Here is a 23,489-nt window from a genome sequence, read left to right as displayed (position 1 = left end):
TTTGCTATCGTTAACTGTTGTTCAAATTATCAATTAACATAACTGTTTGACTTATTGCCTATAATGTTCTTTTTTAGGTTTGTAATCATACTTGACAAGATTAAAACAGTAATTAATGATGATGCAAGATACATGAAAGGATGCCTGAACATGAGGACTCAGAAGTGCTATGCAGTGAGGTCTAACATAAATGAATTTCTTGACATAGCCAGAAGAACATATACAGAGATTGTAGATGACATAGCAGGTAATGTAATTACTTGAACATATTTATTCTGTTTTTTAGAAATTAAACAAAATTTTTTAGGACATGTTGTGCTTTTTTTGCTGATTATATTAACGATGCATATTTTAAATTTATTTTTTGTTACCAAAACAAATAACAGATAATGTTAACAGATATTATCATTTAAGGAGCCTTAAAAAAAAAAAGATCTCACAGTGTTATAATGTGTCCCTTCTTTTCTACAAACTTAAATTTAGAGTTCCTTCAAATTTAAATATAGGGTTACATGAAGGCTAGGAGAGTAGTTTACCTTCATACAATGTTGAGTATAAATTGCATGAAAAGTACTGGCTATCAGTGCTAAAGGGTTTCATTGGAGGAAGAGATATCATGTTTGTCTAGAAGAGGTAGCATTTCAGCTAGTACAGTAATTCATTTTGTGAATTTACTAATCTCCTAGTTAATATAGACACTGTCCTAGGTACTGGGAATACATAGTGAACAGAACAAAGTCCCTGTCCTCATGGAGCTATAATAGTAGTAGAGACAGATAATAAACATACACACATATGTATGTGTGTGTATATATATATATGGATATATATATATCCATATTGATATATAAAGTACATCAATCATATATAGTACATAATTTCACATGGATTTAAGATATATGAAGAAAAAAATAGTAGGTCAGAGGGGTCAGAGTGTGACTGGGTGTGGAGGCATAGAGGATGGGAATATTTTTAGTAGAATAGCCTAAAAAGGAATTCTGCCCTCTGGCAGTGGTACATACTGAAGCACAATGGCCTGAGGAAACCTTAAGGAAATTTGTTAGGTTGGTATAGGGCATTTCCTTACAGAGCTACTAAGAGATAAGGTCAGAAATGTAGACTGGGGATCAGAATTTAGTTTTCGAAGGCCAGATTGGACATGTTTCCCAAGGAGAATGAAGAGGCACTGAGATGTTTTTGCTCTATGGAGTGAAATTGATCAAGAAGATATGTTGAATGAATTTGAGTAGCGCAATGGAAAGAGGAACTATTTTAAGCTATTACAAGTTAACAAAGCATTATTTAGGGTGTATATGAGAAGAGAGAGATGCAGAGGTTGAAGGAAGAATTGATAAGAATTAATCATTGAACTCAAAATGGATTAAAGACCTAAATGTAAGGCCAGACACTATAAAACTCTTACAGGAAAACATAGGCAGAACACTCTTTGACATAAATCACAGCAAGATCTTTTTTGACTCACCTCTTAGAGTAATGAAAATAAAAACAAAACCAAATGGGACCTAATGAAACTTAAAAGCCTTTGCATAGCAAAGGAAACAAAAAACAAGATGAAAAGACAACCCTCAGAATGTGAGAAAGTATTTGCAAATGAAGCAATTGACAAAGGTTTAATCTCCAAAATATACAAGCAGCTCATGCCACTCAATATCAAAGAAACGAACAACCCAAACAAAAAATGGGCAGAAGGCCTAAACAGACATTTCTCCAGGAAAACATACAGATGGCCAAGAGACACATGAAAAGATGCTCAGCGTCACTAATTATTAGAGAACTGTGAATCAAAACTACAATGAGGGGCTTCCCTGGTGGCGCAGTGGTTGAGAGTCCACCTGCCGATGCAGGGGACACGGGTTCGTGCCCTGGTCTGGGAAGATCCCACGTGCTGCGGAGCGGCTGGGCCCATGAGCCGTGGCCGCTGAGCCTGCGCGTCCGGAGCCTGTGCTCTGCAACGGGAGAGGCCACAACAGTGAGAGGCCCGCGTACTGCAAAAAAAAAAAAAAAAAAAAACTACACTGAGATCACCTCACACAGGTCAGAATGGCCATCACCAAAAAATCTATAAAAAATAAATGCTGGAGAGGGTGTGGAGAAAAGGGAACCCTCTTGCACTGTTGGTGGGAATGTAAATTGATACAGCCACTATGGAAAACAGTATGGCTGTTGCTTAAAAAATGAAAAATAGAGCTACTGTGTGACCCAGCAATCCCACTATAGGGCATATACCCAGAGAAAACAATAATTCAAAAAGACACATGCACCCCAATGTTCACTGCAGCACTATTTACAATAGCAAGGACATGGAAGCAGCCGAAATGTCCATCAACAGAGGAATGGGTGAAGAAGGTGTGGTCCATATATACAACAGAATATTACTCAGCCATAAAAAGGAACAAAATTGGGTCATTTGTAGAGATGTGGTTGGACCTAGAGTGGAGTAAGTCAGAAAGAGAAACAAATACTGTATATTAATGCATATACATAGAATCTAGAAAATGGTATAGATGATTTTATTTGCAAAGCAGAAATAGAGACACTGATGTAGAGAACAAACGTAGGGATACCAAGAGGGAGAGTGGGGGTGGTGGGATGATTAGTAGATTGGGATTGACACTATACACTATTGATACTATATGTAAAATAGATAATTAATGAGAACATACTGTGTAGCACAGGGAACTCTACTTAATGCACTGTGGTGACCTAAATGGGAAGGAAATCCAAAAAAGGGGATATATGTGTATGTATAGCTGATTCATTTTGCTGTACAGTAGAAACTTACACAACATTGTAAAGCAACTGTACTACAATAAAAATTAACTTAAAAAAATATTGGGAGGGAGAATGGGCTACAGTGAGAGCTGGCTGTCTCTCTGTTTTCCAATCTGCCAAGCAGCCAGGCCTGGCTGGTTGAAATGTGGCTCATTCCTCCTCATCCCATCAGAGCTTCTTTACCAACAGCAGCTGCCTTCCACTTACTCACGCCCAGTCATCTAGGGCTTGTCTCTCGTTGGAATTCCATTCATTTAGACTTGTGTCTGGATCTCTTTCAGTATCTTTTATGACAGAAGATTTCTAAATTTATTGTTTTCTCATGGTTACAGTGGCACTGATGGTTTTTTGTGACTTTTTAATATCCTAGCTGAAAGTAGAACCTTCTATAATTTCTTTGATTTTCTGGTTTTGTTTTTATTGGCCTTTTTTTTAAAAAAAAAACTAGTTTTTTACTTTTTTAACTTTTTTAAACTTTTTTACTTTTTAGTAAGCTATTTATTTTTATTCTAGGACCAGGTCCTTCTCAGTTAATTTGGAAGTAAGCACCATCTAAATGATCAGAAGGAGAACCTGGCTAAGGCTCTAAGTTTTTCTCATTCACTTTTTCGTTTATTCAGTCATTTATTAAATTGGCAGACATTGGTAGAACACCAACCAGCCCTGAACAGAGCAGTGGGCTCGACACCATGGTGGGGCAAACACAGATGAATGACACAGTTGTGACCACAAGTTAGTGGCTTAAGTTGAGTTTTAATTGGACTCACAAGTGTCTTCTCTTAGGAGACACAGAGATATCCAGGAGTAGACAATGGGTCTCTTGTATTAAATGTCATTAAAAAAATCTTTCCTGCCTTCAAAGTTGAAAAAAATAAAAAATAATACAAATGAATCTATATACAAAATGGGAACAGATTCACATAGAACACAAACTCATGGTTACCACAGGAGAGAGGGAGGGAGGGACAAATTAAGAGTATGGAATTAACAGATACAAACTAGTATACATAAAATAGATAAGTGATAAGGATTTACTATATAACATGGAATTATATTCAATATCTTGTAATAACCTATAATGTGCAAAAAAATCCCACTGGATCACTATGTTGCACACATGAAACAAATGCAATGTTGTAAAACAACTATACTTCAAAAAAAAAGAAAAAGGTAACAAGGCCTTCCTACTTATATATAAAATAACAAGAAAAAGTTATATGATTTTTTTAAACATGAAGAGTAATTTTTCTCATTAAATTTCTTTGTTTTTCTTGTTTCTGGTCACTAGGAATGATATCGCAGCTTGCAGAAAAATATAGTCTTCCTTTAAGGACAAGTTTTAGCTCTGCTCGAGGATTTTTCATTCAGATGACTACAGACTGTACAGCCCTACCCAATGATCAGCTTCCTTCAGAGTTTATTAAGGTTCATTCTAGAGTTTTGGTTAGGAAATTATTGTTTCTGATTTTACAGAATTGCATTTACATATTTTCAGGCACTTCTTGAGTATTACATGACAAATTTCTGAATGTTTTGTGTATTGCTTCTCTTACTACTACTCACCCACCTAATAGCTTTACTAATCGAAAAGCAATTGAGAAGATTTTTTAGAAAAATACCAAACACAGTGTTTCCCACAGTTCTGGGAGCTTGATATGGCTAAAAAAAGGAAAATGAAGAAAGAAAGTCCAAAAGGAAGTTTTGATCAAAGACGTTTGGAAAGTACTGTACTACCTCTTCTCAATGCACATCTGCCTATTAAAGGTTTAATAAAAGTCCTAGAGTAGAGAAATTTGCTTGATTTTTTAAAATCTCGTATTGCCAAACCTTTGGGCCAGGGTGATATTTTTTTCTATAAACATGTTAACTCCTCCACAATATACCAGTTTGGGAAAGTCTAACCCACTTTGTTTTCTCTGCCCCCAGGGAGTACCTTTTGACAAAAACAAACCATTCAACTTTTGGGTCTTTAAAATACCTATTGTATTACCAAGTAATGAGGGATGGATGAAGTAAAGAATGGGCTGAGAGTTAGTAATGGGGTTAGAGATTGAGTGAGGTTTGGATATGGGCCAAGGGCTAAGACAGGGAGGGATCAGAGAGGGAGTGAGGATTACTATCTACCATGCATATTATTACTTGGTAATAAGATGTAGTGTTTTAACATTTCTACATGGCTACTTTAAGGCCTGTAAAAATAGTCATGTCAGATGGACCAGGTTAAAAAATTCTGCTTTAACTTTAGAAGTGATCTTCCTTTTCTCTTTCACAAACATTATTTGGGATTTTTTGTGAGATTATTACCTGAAAAATTAAAGTGATTAACTGAAGTACCTATACTTCTATTGTTTTAAATCTGTATGTTTTATTTTATAAGAGTATATATGTATCTTGACATTTATTTTTTAATCTCCTAGCAGATTTCTAAAGTGAAAAATTCTTACAGCTTTACATCAGCAGATTTAATTAAAATGAATGAAAGATGCCAAGAGTCTTTGAGAGAAATCTATCACATGACTTACATGTAAGAGCACTTGAAATTTTTGAATACTGAATTAAACTCGTTTAATTTGAGGTACTATAAGTTTCATTAATTGACTTTTTGTCTGGTTGTGGAAAATTGTAGTTACAAATGTTAGCAAGGAAAGACCATTTTCTGGAAAACCATTTAAAACTTTAAAGTCTGTCACTGTGATTGGGATCACTGAGCCTCACAGAACATTCAGGGCAAATCTTAATTACAAAACCAAACCAAACAAACACATTATACTGTGTTATAGAAAAAGTTTGATACACAACCAAATTTCTACATTTCAGCAGTACTTCATTCATTCTTTTCATAAAGTTTTAAGAAATGTCATAATGACATGAGCTTGAAATACCTGTAGTACCACTGATACTTTTGTAGTATATATTCCACCATGATGTAGAACTTGGCACATCTGGGCTTATCTTGGGCCCAGATAAGTTTCATTAGGTTTATTCTTTTTCTTTAGTATGTAAGCCCTCAAATTCTCATGCCTTAGTACTTACATAACAATATCACAATAATGCCAGTCTTTTGCTGTTCATGAAACGGTAGCAATGTGTCTAGAAATAAGAACTAGGACATTGGTAAGCTGAGATGATAAAGATAAATGTTGGGCTTTCAAAACAATTTCAGAGCATAGACCAAAAAGATTATAAGATATAGTAAGCTGGGGAACATATTTCTCCACGTAAGGGAAAAACTTTTATATTATGTCACAATATGAAAACTGCCACATAAAAGCTTAAATAATTATGTTAGAATATGTGTGTGTGTGTGTGTGTGTGTGTGTGTGTGTGAGAGAGAGAGAGAGAGAGAAGAGAGAGAGAGGAAGAGAGAGAATGGGTGAGAGAAAATACATAATAGCTTTTGTGTTGAATTTAACATTGCAAAAACAAAATTATTAGCAGATGGGATCTGTTGAAGTATAGTGAGGGCTTGCTTTGACCTATATAAAATATTTCTATTAATAAAAATTTATTTTATTAATATTTAATAAAAGGAGTTATTTTAAAAACTTGGTGTTAACACTCTAGAAGATGGATTCTTTGCTACTAAGTAACTGTGACCTTGAGTATAAGCTTCAATTTCCTCATCTCTAAAATGAGGCAATAGAACAATAGACTTTACCTGTAGTGTACAACTCAAATGTGAATGTTATTTTACCTCAGACAATGAATTTAATATTGTTTTACAATTGCATTGTATGTGTCTCTGTAAAAGGCACTACTTGTCTTACCAAACATGTACTTTCAGGATAGTGTGCAAACTGCTTAGTGAGATTTATGAACATATTCATTGCTTACATAAACTGTCTGACACTGTGTCAATGCTGGATATGCTACTGTCATTTGCTCATGCCTGCACTCTTTCTGACTATGGTAAGTTACTTTCTTTGGGATAAATACGTTGCGTACTGAAATTTGTATTCCGTTCAAGCAATTTTATGTAACAATTATGAATGGTTTACATTTTTTCTTTTTACCTGAAATACAATGTCTTGCTTATGGTCCTAGACTAAGACTCAAAATACAGAAAGTGAAATTATCCTTAAATTTTCTTTTAAAAGTCAGAAAATTATTTACTGAGAAATTGAGAAATCACAAAGAAAAAAAAACAGCAAGAAACTTTAAAGTTTCCCCAAATAAGAAAGACTGTATGATGAGAAAAGGTATTTTACAAAGATTTTTTTCATTTTTGATATTTCTGTATTTCTTATGGAAATGTTAAATTTTTCAATTGGTATTATATAGGCCAAAACTTTTCAATCTTTTATATCTCTTTTGGGGTTAAAACCTTACATTAGAGATCAGCTATTTTAATAGTAGTTTTCTTAACTATTAAGATATTTGATGTTGCTCCATTTTGAGAGGGACCATTCTAAAACTCAGAACTTATAAATAGTGAATTTTTGATGTTAAGAATGATTTAAAAATAGTAAAAAAAATTTCTAATCAGCCTCACTTTTATAATGAATACTTTCAAGTTTATCCATGTGTTTCATCTAGAAGCATGTAGCATTTTAATTTTTACTTGTCCTCCCACCCTCTTCACCTCAGAAATTATCTATACAGACCTGATCATTGTTTCTTGATATAAATTAACAAATCTTTTGTGTCTGTTTTCTCTACCCTCTGAGATTTCTTTTTACACAAAATTTCTATAACTTTGGACATAAAATTGTTTTTATTTGGTTTTACTCTATTTTTAGACCTCATTCAGAAAGTTAAGTATATCAAATTTGAAGTAATGCTTAAGACAAGGATTAAGTAAACGTGCAATTTTAGAGTACTTGTAAATTAATTATTTTAAAAGTGTTATCAATGGCTGATTGATTCATTTTAATTTATGCAAATCTGAAAAAGTTATGAACTCTTTTGGAGCCCAGCACAATGACACGGAGCTAAGTCTTAGATTTTTCTGGAAATGAATAAAAGTTGTGATGTGATTAGACTATGTCAATTATAATTTAGAAGGATTGGAGATAAAATGATACCTTAATGATATTGTTCCAAATTGACCCAGGTAAAATCACTGAAGTATAAACAGTATGTACATACCACAAAATCTTTAAGTATAAATATATTAATCTTTCAAAAACATTTTTCTCTTTAGTTCGGCCAGAGTTTACTGATACTTTAGCAATCAAACATGGATGGCACCCCATACTTGAAAAAATATCTGTGGAAAAACCTGTTGCCAACAATACCTATATTACAGAAGGGAGTAATTTTTTTATCATAACTGGACCAAATATGAGTGGGAAATCCACATATTTGAAACAGATTGCTCTTTGTCAGATTATGGCCCAGATTGGTAAGTTGTGGATTTACTTTATAATTACCAATTCTGCTCCCTATTTAAAACATTTTGTGCCCACTGTTTTATTTTTATTTTTTTAACATCTTTATTGGCGTATAATTGCTTTACAATGTTTTGTTAGTTTCTGCTGTATAAAAAGTGAATCAGCTGTTTGCTTACATATATCTCCATATCCACTCCCTCTTGCATCTCCCTTGCACCCTCCCTATCCACCCTTCTGGGTGGTCACAAAGCACCAAGCTGATCTTCCTGTGCTATGCAGCTGCTTCCCACTAGCTATCTGTTTTACATTTGTTAGTGTGTATATGTCAGTGCTACTCTCTCACTTTGTCCCAGCTTACCCTTCCCCCTCCCCGTGTCCTCAAGTCCATTCTCTACGTCTGCACCTTTATTCCTGTCCTGCCCCTAGGTTCATGAGAACCATTTTTTTTTCTTTAGATTCCATATATATGTGTTAGCATACAGTATTTGTTTTTCTCTTTCTGAATTACTTCACTCTGCATGACAGACTCTCGGTTCATCCACCTCACTACAAATAACTCAATTTTGTTTCTTTTTATGGCTCAATAATATTCCATTGTATATATGTGTCACATCTTCTTTATCCACTCATCTGTGAATGGACACTTAGGTTGCTTCCATGTCCTGGCTATTGTAAATAGTGCTGCAATGAACATTGTGGTACATGACTCTTTTTGAATTATGGTTTTCTCAGGGTATGTGCCCAGTAGTGGGATTGCTGGGTCATTTGGTAGTTCTATTTTTAGTTTTTTAAGGAACCTCCATACTGTTCTCCATTGTGGCTGTATCAATTTACATGCCCACAAACAGTGTAGGAGGGTTCCCTTTTCTCCACACCCTCTCCAGCATTTATTGTTTGTACATTTTTTGATGATGGCCATTATGACCAGAGTGAGGTAATACCTCATTGTAGTTTTGATTTGCATTTCTTTAATGATTAGTGATGTTGAGCATCCTTTCATGTGTTTGTTGGCAATCTGTATAACTTCTTTGGAGAAATGTCTATTTAGGTCTTCTGCCCATTTTCGATTGGGTTGTTTGTTTTTTTGATATTGAGCTGCATGAGTTCCTTGTATATTCTGGAGGTTAATCCTTTGTCAGTTGCTTTGTTTGCAAATATTTTATTTGATCCATTTGAAGTTTATTTTTGTGTATGGTGTTAGGGAGTATTCTAATTTCATTCTTTTACATGTAGCTGTCCAGTTTTCCCAGGTCCACTTATTGAAGAGGCTGTCTTTTCTACATTGTATATTCTTGCCTCCTTTGTCAAAGATAAGGTGACTATATGCGTGGGTTTATCTCTGGGCTTTCTGTCCTGTTCCATTGATCTATATTTCTGTTTTTGTGCCAGTACCATACTGTCTTGATTACTATAGCTTTGTAGTATGTCTGAAGTCAGGGAGCCTGATTCCTCCAGTTCCATTTTTCTTTCTCAAGATTGCTTTGGCTATTTGAGGTCTTTTGTGTTTCCATACAAATTGTCAAATTTTTTCTAGTTCTGTGAAAAATGCCACTGGTAATTTGATGGGGATTACTTAGAATCTGTAGCTGCTTTGGGTAATATAGTCACTTTCACAATATTGATTCTTCCAATCCAAGAACATGGTATATATTTCCATCTGTTTGTATCATCTTTGATTTCATTCATCAGTGTCATATAGTTTTCTGCATGCAGGTCTTTTGCCTCCTTAGGTATATTTATTCCTAGGTATTTTATGTTTTTGTTGTTATGGTAAATGGGAGTGTTTCCTTAATTTCTCATTCTGTTTTTTTGTTGTTAGTGTATAGGAATGCAAGAGATTTCTGTGCATTAATTTTATATCCTGCTACTTTACCAAATTCATTGATTAACTCTAGTAGTTTCCTGGTGGCATCTTTAGGATTTTCTATGTATAGTATCATGTCACCTGTAAACAGTGACAGTTTTACTTCTTCTTATCCTACTTGGATTCATTTCATTTTGTTGTTTTCTCTGACAGCAGTGGCTAAAACCTCCAAAAGTATGTTGAGTAATAGTGGTGAGAGTGGGCAACCTTGTCTTGTTCCTGATCTTAGAGGAAATGCTTTCAGTTTTTCACCATTGAGAATGATGTTGGCTGTAGGTTTGTCATATATGGCTTTTATCATGTTGAGGTAGGTTCCCTCTATGCCCACTTTCTGGAGAGTTTTTATCGTAAATGGGTGCTGAGTGTTGTCAAAAGCTTTTCTTGCATCTATTGAGATTATCATATGGTTTTTAATACTTCAGTTTCTTAATATGGTATATCACATTGATTGATTTGCATATATTGAATATATATTGCATATATCCCTTGCATTCCAGGGATAAACCCCACTTGATCATGGTGTATGATCCTTTTAATGTGCTGTTGGATTCTGTTTGCTAGCATTTTGTTGAGGATTTTTGCATCTATGTTCCTCAGTGATATTGGCCTGTAGTTTTCTCTTTTTGTGACATCTTTTTCTGGTTTTGGAATCAGGGTGATGGTGGCCTCGTAGAATGAGTTAGGGAGTGTTCCTCCCTCTGCTATATTTTGGAAGAGTTTGAGAGGGATACGTGTTAGCTCTTCTCTAAATGTTTGATAGAATTTGCCTGTGAAGCCATCTGGTCCTGGACTTTTGTTTGTTGGAAGATTTTTAATCACAGTTTCAATTTCAGTGCTTGTGATTGGCTTGTTCATGTTTTCTATTTCTTCCTGGTTCAGTCTTGAAAGTTTGTGCATTTCTAAGAATTTGTCCATTTCTTCCAGGTTGTCCCATTTATTGACATATAGCTGCTTGTAGTAGTCTCTCATGATCCTTTGTATTTCTGCAGTTTCAGTTGTTACTTCTCCTTTTTCATTTCTAATTCTGTTGATTTGAGTCTTCTCCCTTTGTTTCCTGATGAGTCTGGCTAATGGTTTATCAATTTTGTGTATCTTCTCCCAGAACCAGCTTTTATTTTTATTGGTCTTTGCTGTTGTTTCCTTCATTTCTTTTTCGTTTATTTCTGGTCTGATCTTTATGATTTCTTTCCTTCTGCTAACTTTGGGGTTTTTTTGTTCTTCTTTCTCTAATTGCTTTAGGTGTAAGGTTAGGTTGTTTATTTGAGATTTTTCTTGTTTCTTGAGGTAGGATTGTATTGCTATAAACTTCCCTCTTAGAACTGCTTTTGCTGCATCCCATAGGTTTTGGGTCCTCATGTTTTCATTGTCATTTGTTTCTAGATATTTTTTGATTTCTTCTTTGATTTCTTCAGTGATCTCTTGGTTGTTTAGTAGCATATTGCTTAGCCTCCACGTGTTTGGTTTTTTTTTATTTTTTTTCCCGTAATTGATATCTAGTCTCATAGCGTTGTGATTGGGAAAGATACTTGATATGATTTCAATTTTCTTAAATATACCAAGGCTTGATTTGTGACCCAAGATATGGTCTTTCCTGGAGAATGTTCCATGAGCACTTGAGAAGAAAGTGTATTCTGTGGTTTTTGGATGGAATGTCCTATAAATATCAGTTAGGTCCATCTTGTTTAATGTGTCATTTAAAACTTTTGTTTCCTTATTTATTTTCTGTTTGGATGATTTGTTGATTGGTGTAAGTGGGGTGTTAAAGTCACCAACTATTATTGTGTTACTCTTGATTTCCCTGTTTAAGGCTGTTAGCATTTGCCTTATGTATTGAGGTGCTCCTATGTTGGGTGGGTAAATATTTACAGTTGTTATATCTCATTCTTGGATTGATCCTTTGGTCATTATGTAGTGTCCTTTGTCTCTTACAATAGTCTTTATTTTAAAGTCTATTTTTCTGATATGAGAATTGCTACTCCAGCTTTCTTTTGTTTTCCATTTGCATGGAATATCTTTTTCCCAGCCCCTCATTTTCAGTCTGTATGTGTCCCTAGATCTGAAGTGGGTCTCTTGTAGAGAGCATATGTACAGGTCTTGTTTTTGTACCCATTAAGCCAATCTGTATCTTTTGGTTGGAGCACTTAACCCATTTATATTTAAGGTAATTATTGATATGTATGGTCCTATTACCATTTTCTTAATTGTTTTGGCTTTGTTTTTGTAGATCTTTTCCTTCTCTTGTGTTTCCTGCCAAGAGAAGTTCCTTTAGCATTTGTTGTAAAGCTGGTTTGGTGGTGCTGAATTCTCTTATCTTTTGCTATCTATAAAGGTGTTTTTTTTAAAGATTATTTTAAAAATTTATTTGTTTTTGGCTGTGTTGGATCTTCATTGCTGTGCGCAGGGGTTTCTCTATTTATGGCGAGCAGGGGCTACTCTTCATTGTGGTGCACGGCTTGTCATTGTGGTGGCTTCTATTGTTGTGAGCACGGGCTCTAGGTGTGTGGGCTTCAGTAGTTGTGGCACATGGGTTCAGTAGTTGTGGCTTATGGGCTCTAAAGCGCAGGCTCAGTAGTTGTGGCGCACTGGCTTAGTTGCTGCACAACATGTGGATCTTCCCAGACCAGGGCTCAAACCCATGTCCCCTGCCTTGGCAGGTGGATTCTTAACCACTGCACTACCAGGGAAATCCCTTGTCTGTAAAGGTTTTAATTTCTCCATCGAATCTGAATGAGATCCTTGCTGGGTAGAGAAATCTTGGTTGTAGGTTTTTCCCTTTCATCACTTTAAATTCGTCCTGCCACTCCCTTCTCGCTTGCAGAGTTTCTTCTGAAAGATCAGCTGTTAACCCGATGGGGAATCCCTTGTATATTATTTGTTGCTTTTCCCTTGCTGCTTTTAATATTTTTTCTTTGTATTTAATTTTTGGTAGTTTGATTAATATTTGTCTTGGTGTGGTTCTCTTTGGGTTTATCCTGTATGGGACTCTCTGCACTTCCTGGACTTGATTGACTATTTCCTTTACCATGTTATCGAAATTTTCGACTATAATCTCTTCAGACATTTTCTCAGACCCTTTCTTTTTGTCTTCTTCTGGGACCCCTGTAATTCGAATGTTCCCATGTTTAATGTTGCCCCAGAGGCCTCTGAGCCTGTCCTGAATTCTTCTCATTCTTTTTCTTTATTCTGCTCCCTGGCAATTATTTCCACCATTTTATCTTCTAGCTCACTTATCTGTACTTCTGCCTCAGTTATTCTGCTATTGATTCCTTCTAGAGTATTTTTAATTTCAATTATTGTGTTGTTCATCACTGCTTGTTTGCTCTTTAGTTCTTCTAGATCCTTTTTAAATGTTCTTGTATTTTCTCCATTCTGTTTCCAAGAGTTTGGATCATCTTTACTATCATTACTCTGAATTCTTTTTCAGGTAGTTTGCATATTTCGGCTTCATTTGTTTGGTCTTAATGGTTTTTACTTTGCTCCTTCGTCTGTAACATACTTTTTTGTCATTTCATTTTCTATTTTTTTGGTGGGTTGTGCTGCATTCCTGTCTTACTGGTTTTTTGGCCTGAGGCGTCCAGCACCAGAGTTTGCAGGCAGTTGGATAGAGCTGGGTCTTGGTGCTGATATGAGGACCTCCAGGAGGCCTCACTCCAATTGATATTCCCTGGGGTCTGAGGTTCTCTGTTAGTCCAGTGATTTGGATTTGGAGCTCCCACCACAGGAGCTCAGGCCTGACCTCCAGCCTGGGAACCAAGATTCCGCAAGCTGCATGGCGCGGAAAAAAAAGAAAGAAAAGAAAGGAGCAGTACAATATCAAAGAATAATAAACAAAATAAAGTTAGAAAGATAAAAAATATATTAGGAAAAATAAAAATATAATTGAAACAACTGCAACAAGGTAAAATAAAACCACAACAGAAAAAAAAAAAAAAAAAAAGGAGGGCCTCCGGGGGGAACAGGCCAAAAGGAGAGAACAATAACAAAGTATAAAGAATAAAAGAAAATTAGAAAAATAAAATATTTATTAGGGAAAATAAAAATATAAATGAATGAACAACAGTGAATCAACAAGGTAAAACAGAATCCGAATCTAAAAGAGGGGGAAAAAAAGTCTTGGCTTTGGGGGTGGAGTTGAGGGGGGGGGAAATTAACAAGGGGTGGGGTTTAGGGCAGGGCAGCACCTAGGCGGGTGGGGGGGTGACGTTTGAGCATGGGGCGGTGACTAGGCTGAGGACCCATGCAGCCAGAAAAGGCCTTGGTGGTGGGGCCTAGGTAGGGTGACATTCAGATGTGGGGTGGAGCCTCTACTTAGGACCTGTGCTGAAGGGGAGAGGCAGCACGTGGAAAGGAGGGCCTCTGGAGTGTGGGGTTCTGGAGTTTGGAGATAAGGCCCTGAGGGAGGGTATGTGGGTGGGGTTTAGGCCCAGCGCATTGGAGGGTGTCTCCAAGTGTAGAGGTAGGGCCCTGGATGGGGGTGTAGGGGCAGGGCTTGGGCTCTGCACGTCAGGAGGGAGCCTCCGAAGGCAGAGGATTAGTCCTGGGAACCCAGCAGGCTCCCCAGTGCCTAAGTGGACAGGGAATTCCCAGCACTGGCTGTGTTCCCTTCCTCCTCTGCATGCCCCACCCCACCGTGTCTTCCAGTGTCTCCTCCAGGGTCTCCCCCGTCCCTACTGGACCCCTAACCGTGGGTGGGTCCCACTGGGTGTAGGAATACCTATCCTCCCCCAGCCACCCTTCAGGGGTGCCAGTCTCAGAGGTCCGGCCTTTACTTTTGCTCTCCTCCCTCCCTCCCACTCCCTCAGGACCCGCCAGGCTGGAGGGGCCCTTGGTGGACAGAGGATCAGGCCTTGGATCTCAGCAGGGTCCTGGGGGCCCAAGTGGGCAGGGGAAACCTGGCCACACTCCCTTTTGATTCTCTGCCCTCCCAATGGTTCCCCAATTTCCCCCTTCGGGTGTGGGATCCCTTCCCCTCCCCCAGCTGCCCCTCAGGATCACCAGTCCCATCCCACCTCCACTTCTCCTCCCGCTTCACTCCCCACATGCCCCACGTCCTACCCGGTCGCTGGGGGTTCCTCCCATCCCCTTAGGTGTCCGTGGCCCTCCAGTGGTGCCTGGTAGGTGCCCTAGTTGTGCAGAGACACGAATTCTACATCCTCCTAGTTCACCATCTTGACTCCGCCTGTGTCCAGTATTTTAGATCTAGGTGCGTAATTAACCCAAGAACAGTTTGGAGTAGATTTTCTTACCTAAAAGTATAATAGTGTCTAATATATATACATACCATAAGTTTTACTATTTGGTATTTATTAAGCTCCATCCAGTTTGGATTACATTGTACTGAAAATTTTGTTGGATATAACAAATGTAGAAATTGCCTTACAATAGCTATTAGTGTTGCATCAACTACTGCTAAACTGAATCATATAATTATCTGAGATTCAAAAAGTTCGTTGGGAGGAAAAGTGAAATAAGTAGGATAAACTGCTGCTTCTAATAACCCATGTAAGATTTTCCCCAAATTATAACATTGGGCACAGAAACATTTCCCTTACTTAATTTAAGGGGTACCAATAACTTGGCTACAGCAACTGATATATTACACACATGTGTGTATACACACACATGTAAATGGCTATCACTGGCCCAACATTGTTACATATTTCTTGTCATAGAGGCATACTCACTGCTTATCTCTGAAAACTGGGTTCCTTGAGGACTATATGAATCAGAGATGAGATGATTGGTCCTAATGCAGTGGTTCTCAAGCAGGGATGATTTTGGTTCCCCTCATCCCCTGGAATTTGGCAATGTCTGGAGACATTTTTAATTGTAACAACTGAGGGGAGTATAAAATCCAGAGATGCTGCTAAATATCCTGCAATGCACAGAACAGCCACCTTCTCCATTTCACCCACCCCACCCCAGTCCACACACATACACAAGAAAGATTTATCCAGCCCAAGATGTGGTTGAAAAACCTTGGTCTAGTGTAATGGATTGTAAGAGAAATACAGCAATAGCAATATTGATCATACAGTACAAATTTACCCTTACTACCAGGAAAGAAAATTAGAGATGAACGAATGAATGAATAAACAGTAAATATTTTATTGAGTTTATAGTTTAAAAGGCCATCTTAGATAACTTCCCTCCCCTTATAAGAATACTGATTCATACGTTACATGATAATCTTACTTCTGTTTGAATTGTTATAAGGAGTTCTATCCTTTAAAAAAACAGGCTATCTAATTGTTGGATAGCTGTAACTGTTAGAACATTCATTATACTGATTTGAAATTTAACTTCCTATAACTTCTACTCACTAGTCCTAATTGTTATCATCTATGCATTTCAGAATCATCTAGTATCTCCTGAGAATAGCCTCTCAAATATTTGAAGAAAATTACTATTACTCTACTTCTCTTGTCACTGTCCATCTTCAGCCTCTGAAATACCTAAAAGTATATATATGATCTGATCATAAAGGAAACAGTAGGACTTGAAAGGCACCAAAGTTAAGAATACAGGCTTTGGAGCTAGACCTAGCTTGTCTAGTTACTGGCTGTATGATCTTAGGTAAATTATTTAACCTCCTTAGTTTTTCTATCTGTAAATAAAAATTATAATAGTACCTATGTCTAAGAAGTGTTGTAAAGATTAAGCGAGATAATATATATAAAATCCTGTGGACTTAAGGGAAGGGTATGAGAAAGAAAGAGACTTTCCAGATAGAGGTAAGAGAATGTTCCAAAGCACAGAAGCAAAAAACAGTATGATGTTCCCAAGGAACCACAAGGAATCCAGAGGCTTAGTGGTTCTTTTGCTTTGTAGAACAAAGAGTGGCTGTGAGAAGTGGCAGGCTTAAAGCTGGAGGAATGGGCAGGAGTCAGATTGTGAAGGGCCTTAGATACTTAATGGAAGAGATAGAACTTTATCCAGAAATCTGTAGGGAGCTATTGAAATTTAAGTAGGAGAATGGCACAATTGGACTTGAGTTTTAGATAGCTCACTCTGGTTAATGTACGGTTAGAGGAGAGCCAGATTAGAAGCAAAATAGCAGCCAGTAGGTTTCTTTGATATAATGATAAGTTGAGAGCCTTTTAGGTGGAGATAACAGAGAAGGGAAAATATTAACATATACCATATACGCGATATTCTATACTTGATATTTTCACATTTATTTTCACATTTAATCCTTTTGGCAATCCTATGAGAAAGTTGTATTTAAGATAGCTGCTTTCTGAGGTGCGATAATTATAATTGCCACTATTATTATTATTACTTTTATTTTTATTAGTATTATCCTGACTTTTTCTTTCTCTTCCTGCTAGTCCTTATTATTCAGAGATAGATCCTATTCTTCACCTTTGCCTTTCTTTTATTTTATTTTGTTTGTTTTTTTTTTTTTTGCGGTACGCGGGCCTCTCACTGTTGTGGCCTCTTCCGTTGCGGAGCACAGGCTCCGGACGCGCAGGCTCAGCAGCCATGGCTCATGGGCCCAGCCTTTCTGCGGCATGTTGGATCTTCCTGGACCGGGGCATGAACCCGTGTCCCCTGCATCAGCAGGCTGACTCTCAACCACTGTGCCACCAGTGAAGCCCTGCCTTTGTTTTAAATCCTGTACTAATCTGGCTTTGTTCGCCCCCATTATTTCACCATTTTGTCTGTACAGAGTTCTGTATACTTGATACTTTTCCCATTCAACTATTTGTATATTTTTATCTTCCTATGGTTTTAGAATGCCTTTTATATCCCACTTTGTAGAGAGGTATATTAATCAGATTGATTTGTTTTCAAAAGATGAGTATTTTAGATTAGTTAGCCTGATAATTTCTCAGACAGAAACAGTCTTGTTGATGAAAATTTACCTTATTAAAAAAAGGACATATTTAAAGTGATGAAGGAGAAAAACCTACAACCAAGATCTGATTCAGCAAGGATCTGATTCAGATTTGAAGGAGAAATTAAAACCTTTACAGACAAGCAAAAGCTGAGAGTTCACCCCACCAAACCAGATTTACAACAACTGCTAAAGGATCTTCTCTAGTCAAGAAACACAAGAGAAGGAAAAGACCTACAAAAACAAACCCAAAACAATTAAGAAAATGGGAATAGGAACATACATATCGATAATTACCTTAAATGTAAATGGTCTAAATGCTCCCACCAAAAGACACAGATTGGCTGAATGGATACAAAAACAAGACCCATATATATGCTGTATATAAGAGACCCACTTCAGACCTAGAGACACATACAAACTGAAAGTGAGGGGATGGAAAAAGATATTCCATGCAAATGGAAACCAAAAGAAAGCTGGAGTAGCAATTCTCGTATCAGACAAAATAGACGGTAAAATAAAGACTATTAGAAGAGACAAAGAAGGACACTACATAATGATCAAGGGATCAATCCAAGAAGAAGATATAACAATGGTAAATATTTATGCACCCAACATAGGAGCACCTCAAAACGTAAGGCAAATACTAACAGCCATAAAAGGGGAAATTGACAGTAAAACGTTCATAGTAGGGGACTTTAGCACCCCACTTTCACCAATGGACAGATCATCCAAACAGAAAATAAATAAGGAAAAAAAGCTTTAAATGACACATTAAACAAGATGGACTTAATTGATATTTATAGGACATTCCATCCAAAAACAACAGAATACACATTTTTCTCAAGTGCTCATGGAACATTCTCCAGGATAGAGCATATCTTGGGTCACAAATCAAGCCATGGGAAATTTAAGAAAATTGAAATTTTATCAAGTATCTTTTCCGACCACAATGCTATGAGACTAGATATCAATTACAGTACAAGATATGTAAAAAATACAAACACATGGAGGCTAAACAATACACTACTTAATAACGAAGTGATAACTGAAGAAATCAAAGAGGAAATCAAAAAATACCTAGAAACAAATGACAATGAAAACACGATGACCCAAAACCTAGGGGATGAAGCAAAAGCAGTTCTAAGAGGGAAATTTACAGCAATACAATCCTACCTTAAGAAACAAGAAACATCTCAAATAAACAACCTACGCTTACACCTAAACGAATTAGAGAAAGAAGAACAAGAAAACCCCACAGTTAGCAGAAGGAAAGAAATAAAGATCAGATGAGAAATAAATGAAAAAGAAATGAAGGGAACGATAGCAAAGATCAGTAAAACTAAAAGCTTGTTCTTTGAGAAGATAAACATAATTGGTAAACCATTAGCCAGACTCATCAAGAAAAAAAGGGAGAAAACTCAAATCAATAGAATTAGAAATGAAAAAGGAGAAGTAACAACTGACACTGCAGAAATACAAAAGACGATGAGAGATTACTACAAGCAACTCTATGCCAATAAAATGGACAACCTGGGAGAAATGGACAAATTCTTAGAAATGGACAACCTGCCAAGACTGAATTAGGAAGAAATAGAAAATATGAACAGACCAATCACAAGCACTGAAATTGAAACTGTGATTAAAAATCTTCCAACAAACAAAAGTCTAGGACCAGATGGCTTCACAGGCGAATTCTGTCAAACATTTAGAGAAGAGCTAACACCTATCCTTCTCAAACTCTTCCAAAATATAGCAGAGGGAGGAACACTCCCAAACTCATTCTACGAGGCCACCATCACCCTGATACCAAAACCAGACAAGGATGTCATAAAGAAAGAAAACTACAGACCAATATCACTGAGGAACATAGATGCAAAAATCCTCAACAAAATGCCAGCAAACAGAATCCAACAGCACATTAAAAGGATCATACACCATGATCAAGTGGGGTTTACCCCAGGAATGTAAGGATTCTTCAATATATGCAAATCAATCAATGTGATACACCATATTAACAAATTGAAGGAGAAAGACCATATGATCATCTCAGTAGATGCAGAGAAAGCTTTCGACAAAATTCAACACCCATTTATGATAAAAACCTTGTAGAAAGTAGGTATAGAGGCAACTTTCCTCAACATAATAAAGGCCATATATAACAAACCCACAGGCAACATCGTACTCAATGGTGAAAAACTGAAAGCATTTCCACTAAGATCAGGAACAAGACAAGGTTGCCCACTCTCACCACTCTTATTCAACATAGTTTTGGAAGTTTTAGCCACAGCAATCAGAGAAGAAAAGGAAATAAAAAGGAATCCAGATCGTGAAAGAAGAAGTATAGCTGTCACTGTTTGCAGATGACATGATACTATACATAGAGAATCCTAAAGATGCTACCAGAAAACTACTAGAGCTAATCAATGAATTTGGTAAAGTAGCAGGATATAAAATTAATGCACAGAAATCTTTGGCATTCCTATACACTAATGATGAAAAATCTGAATGTGAAATCAAGAAAACACTCCCATTTACCATTGCAGCAAAAAGAATAAAATATCTAGGAATAAACCTACCGAAGGAGACAAAAGACCTGTATGCAGAAAATTATAAGACACTGATGAAAGAAATTAAAGATGATACAAATAGATGGAGAGATATACCATATTCTTGGATTGGAAGAATCAATATTGTGAAAATGACTCTACTACCCAAAGCAATCTATGGATTCAGTGCAATCCCTATCAAACTACCAATGGCAATTTTCACAGAACTAGAACAAAAATTTCAGAATTTATATGGAAACACAAAAGACCCCAAATAGCCAAGTTAATCTTGAGAACGAAAAACGGAGCTGGAGGAATCAGGCTCCCTGACTTCAGCCTATACTACAAAGCTACAGTAATCAAGACAGTATGGTACTGGCATAAAAACAGAAATGTAGATCAATGGAACAGGATAGAAAGCCCAGAGATAAACCCATGCACATATGGTCACCTTATCTTTTCTAAAGGAGGCAGGAATGTACAGTGGAGAAAGGACAGCCTCTTCAATAAGTGGTGCTGGGAAAACTGGACAGCTACATGTAAAAGTATGAGTTTAGAACACTCCCTAACACCATACACAAAAATAAGCTCAAAATGGATTAAAGACCTAAATGTAAGGCCAGAAACTATCAAACTCTTAGAGGAAAACATAGGCAGAGCACTCTATGACAAAAATCACAGCAAAATCCTTTTAGACCCACCTCCTAGAGAAATGGAAATAAAAATAAAAATAAACAAATGGGACCTAATGAAACTTCAAAGCTTTTGCACAGCAAAGGAAACCAAAAGACCAAAAGACAACCCTGAGAATTGGAGAAAATATTTGCAAATGAAGCAACTGGCAAAGGATTAATCTCCAAAATTTACAAGCAGCTCATGCAGCTCAATAACAAAAAAACAAACAACCCAATCCAAAAATGGGCAGAAGACCTAAATAGACATTTCTCCAAAGAAGATATAGAGTGCCCACAAACACATGAAAGAATGCTCAACATCATTAATCATTAGAGAAATGCAAATCAAAACTACCATGAGATATCATCTCACACCGGTCAGAATGTCCATCATCAAAAAATCTAGAAACAATAAATGCTGGAGAGGGTGTGGAGAAAAGGGAACACTCTTGCACTGCTGATGGGAATGTGGGTTGATACAGCTACTATGGAGAACAGTATGGAGGTTCCTTAAAAAACTACAAATAGAACTACCATATGACCCAGCAATCCCACTACTGGGCATATACCCTGAGAAAACCATAATTCAAAAATAGTCATGCAGCTCTATTTACAATAACCAGGAGATGGAAACAACCTAAGTGTTCATCATCGGATGAATGGATAAAGAAGATGTGGCACAAATATACAATGGAATATTACTCAGCCATAAAAAGAAACAAAATTAAGGCTTCTCTGGTGGTGCAGTGGTTGAGAGTCCACCTGCTAATGTAGGGGGCGCGGGTTCGTGCCCCGGTCCGGGAAGATCCCACATACCGCGGAGCGGCTGGGCCTGTGAGCCATGGCTGCTGAGCCTGCGCATCCGGAGCCTGTGCTCGGCAACGGGAGAGCCCACAACAGTGAGAGCCCGTGTACCACAAAAAAAATAAATAAATAAATAACGAAATTGAGTTATTTGTAGTGAGGTGGATGGACCTAGAGTCTGTCATACAGAGTGAAGTAAATCAGAAAGAGAAAGACAAATACCGTATGCTAACACATATATATGGAATCTAAGGGAAAAAAATGTCATGAAGAACCTAGGGGTAAGACAGGAATAAAGACACAGACCTACTAGAGAATGGACTTGAGGATATGTGGAGGGGAAAGGGTAAGCTGTGACAAAGTGAGAGAGTGTCATGGACATATATACACTACCAAACATAAAATAGATAGCTAGTGGAAGCAGACGCATAGCACAGGGAGATCAGCTCGGTGCTTTGTGACCACCTAGAGGGGTGGGATAGGGAGGGTGGGAGGGAGGGAGACGCAAGAGGGAAGAGATATGGGAACATATGTATATGTATAACTGATTCACTTTGGTATAAAGCAGAAACTCACACACCATTGTAAAGCAATTATACTCCAATAATAATGTAAAAAATAAATAAGAAATAAAGATCAGCTGTTAACCTTAAAAAACAAAATTAAGTGTTTTGCATTCATTCTAATTATGGGTATTTCTGTACTCTTCTAATAACAGATATTTCCTAATATATCTTTCTATAATGATTTTATCAACTTGAGCTTCGTAACCATTTCCTTCAGATTTACATATTTTGAGTATTCTTTATCATCTAAATATATAAAATTTTTGTCATGTTTATAACTTTTCTAATATACTTGAATATATATTATCTATTTTCAACTTCCAAATAACTGTACAATAGGTAGGATAAGTATTTCCATTTTTTATGTGAGGAAGATGAAGCTGGGAGAATTAAGTGCTGTCCAAGGTTGTACAGCAAATGACAGGGCTGGGGCCACATCTTCTAGTTCCATACCCAGTGATCTTTCCACCACATTAATTCTTAGACAGGCTAGTAAATAATCTGAGTTGATGGAAAGTGCAAAATGTTAGTAGTACTTATGTTTTATAAAAGCATCTCAGTTTACTTTGACCTTATATTTTATAGGATCATATGTTCCAGCAGAATATGCTTCCTTTAGAATTGCTGAACAGATTTTTACAAGAATAAGTACTGATGATGATATTGAAACAAATTCATCAACATTTATGAAGGAAATGAAAGAGGTACCCAAGCTCAACTTTTCTTCTGTTAAAAGCATATTGAATTCTCCTGTTAATGGTCAGTTATAACATAAGAAAGTATTCTTATACTAAAGCATGCAGATGTGTTTATACTCCTCTACAAGAGCCAGAGGGCAGTCAAAGACAGCTTCCTAATTTCTGTCTTATGTGGAAATGGAAGCAAATGTTTTAATGAAAAATATAGCTTTAAAGAAAAAGCTAGTATTATTGAGTGATAAAAATGCGCATTCATGTTTTTGTGTGAAATATATAAAAGACTTCAGAAAACAATGACCTATTCAGGAACACTTTGCATAATATCTATTGTTCCTGTTAAGCTTGGTTTTAAAATAAAAGATCACTGT

At 36.7% G+C, this 23,489-nt stretch overlaps 1 protein-coding gene across 3 annotated transcripts in view; it reads left to right on the top strand.

The window, feature by feature from the left end:
* The window catches only part of MSH4 (mutS homolog 4), a 100,377-nt gene that overhangs the window by 55,340 nt on the left and 21,548 nt on the right, over window positions 1-23,489 (top strand). For 2 of the 3 annotated variants that reach the window (XM_073788256.1, XM_073788248.1), the window contains 6 exons: window positions 78-247; window positions 4,082-4,218; window positions 5,211-5,317; window positions 6,578-6,702; window positions 7,937-8,137; window positions 23,009-23,127. In XM_073788256.1, coding sequence (XP_073644357.1) covers window positions 78-247; window positions 4,082-4,218; window positions 5,211-5,317; window positions 6,578-6,702; window positions 7,937-8,137; window positions 23,009-23,127 — 859 coding nt within the window. The remainder of the gene's footprint in view (window positions 1-77; window positions 248-4,081; window positions 4,219-5,210; window positions 5,318-6,577; window positions 6,703-7,936; window positions 8,138-23,008; window positions 23,128-23,489) is intronic. The other variant, XM_033864719.2, reaches the window with a different exon arrangement.

The sequence above is a fragment of the Tursiops truncatus genome, chromosome 1 (genome assembly GCF_011762595.2).
Source record: "Tursiops truncatus isolate mTurTru1 chromosome 1, mTurTru1.mat.Y, whole genome shotgun sequence".
Taxonomy (NCBI): Eukaryota; Metazoa; Chordata; class Mammalia; order Artiodactyla; family Delphinidae; genus Tursiops; species Tursiops truncatus.
This window is presented reverse-complemented; position numbering and strand designations above follow the sequence as displayed.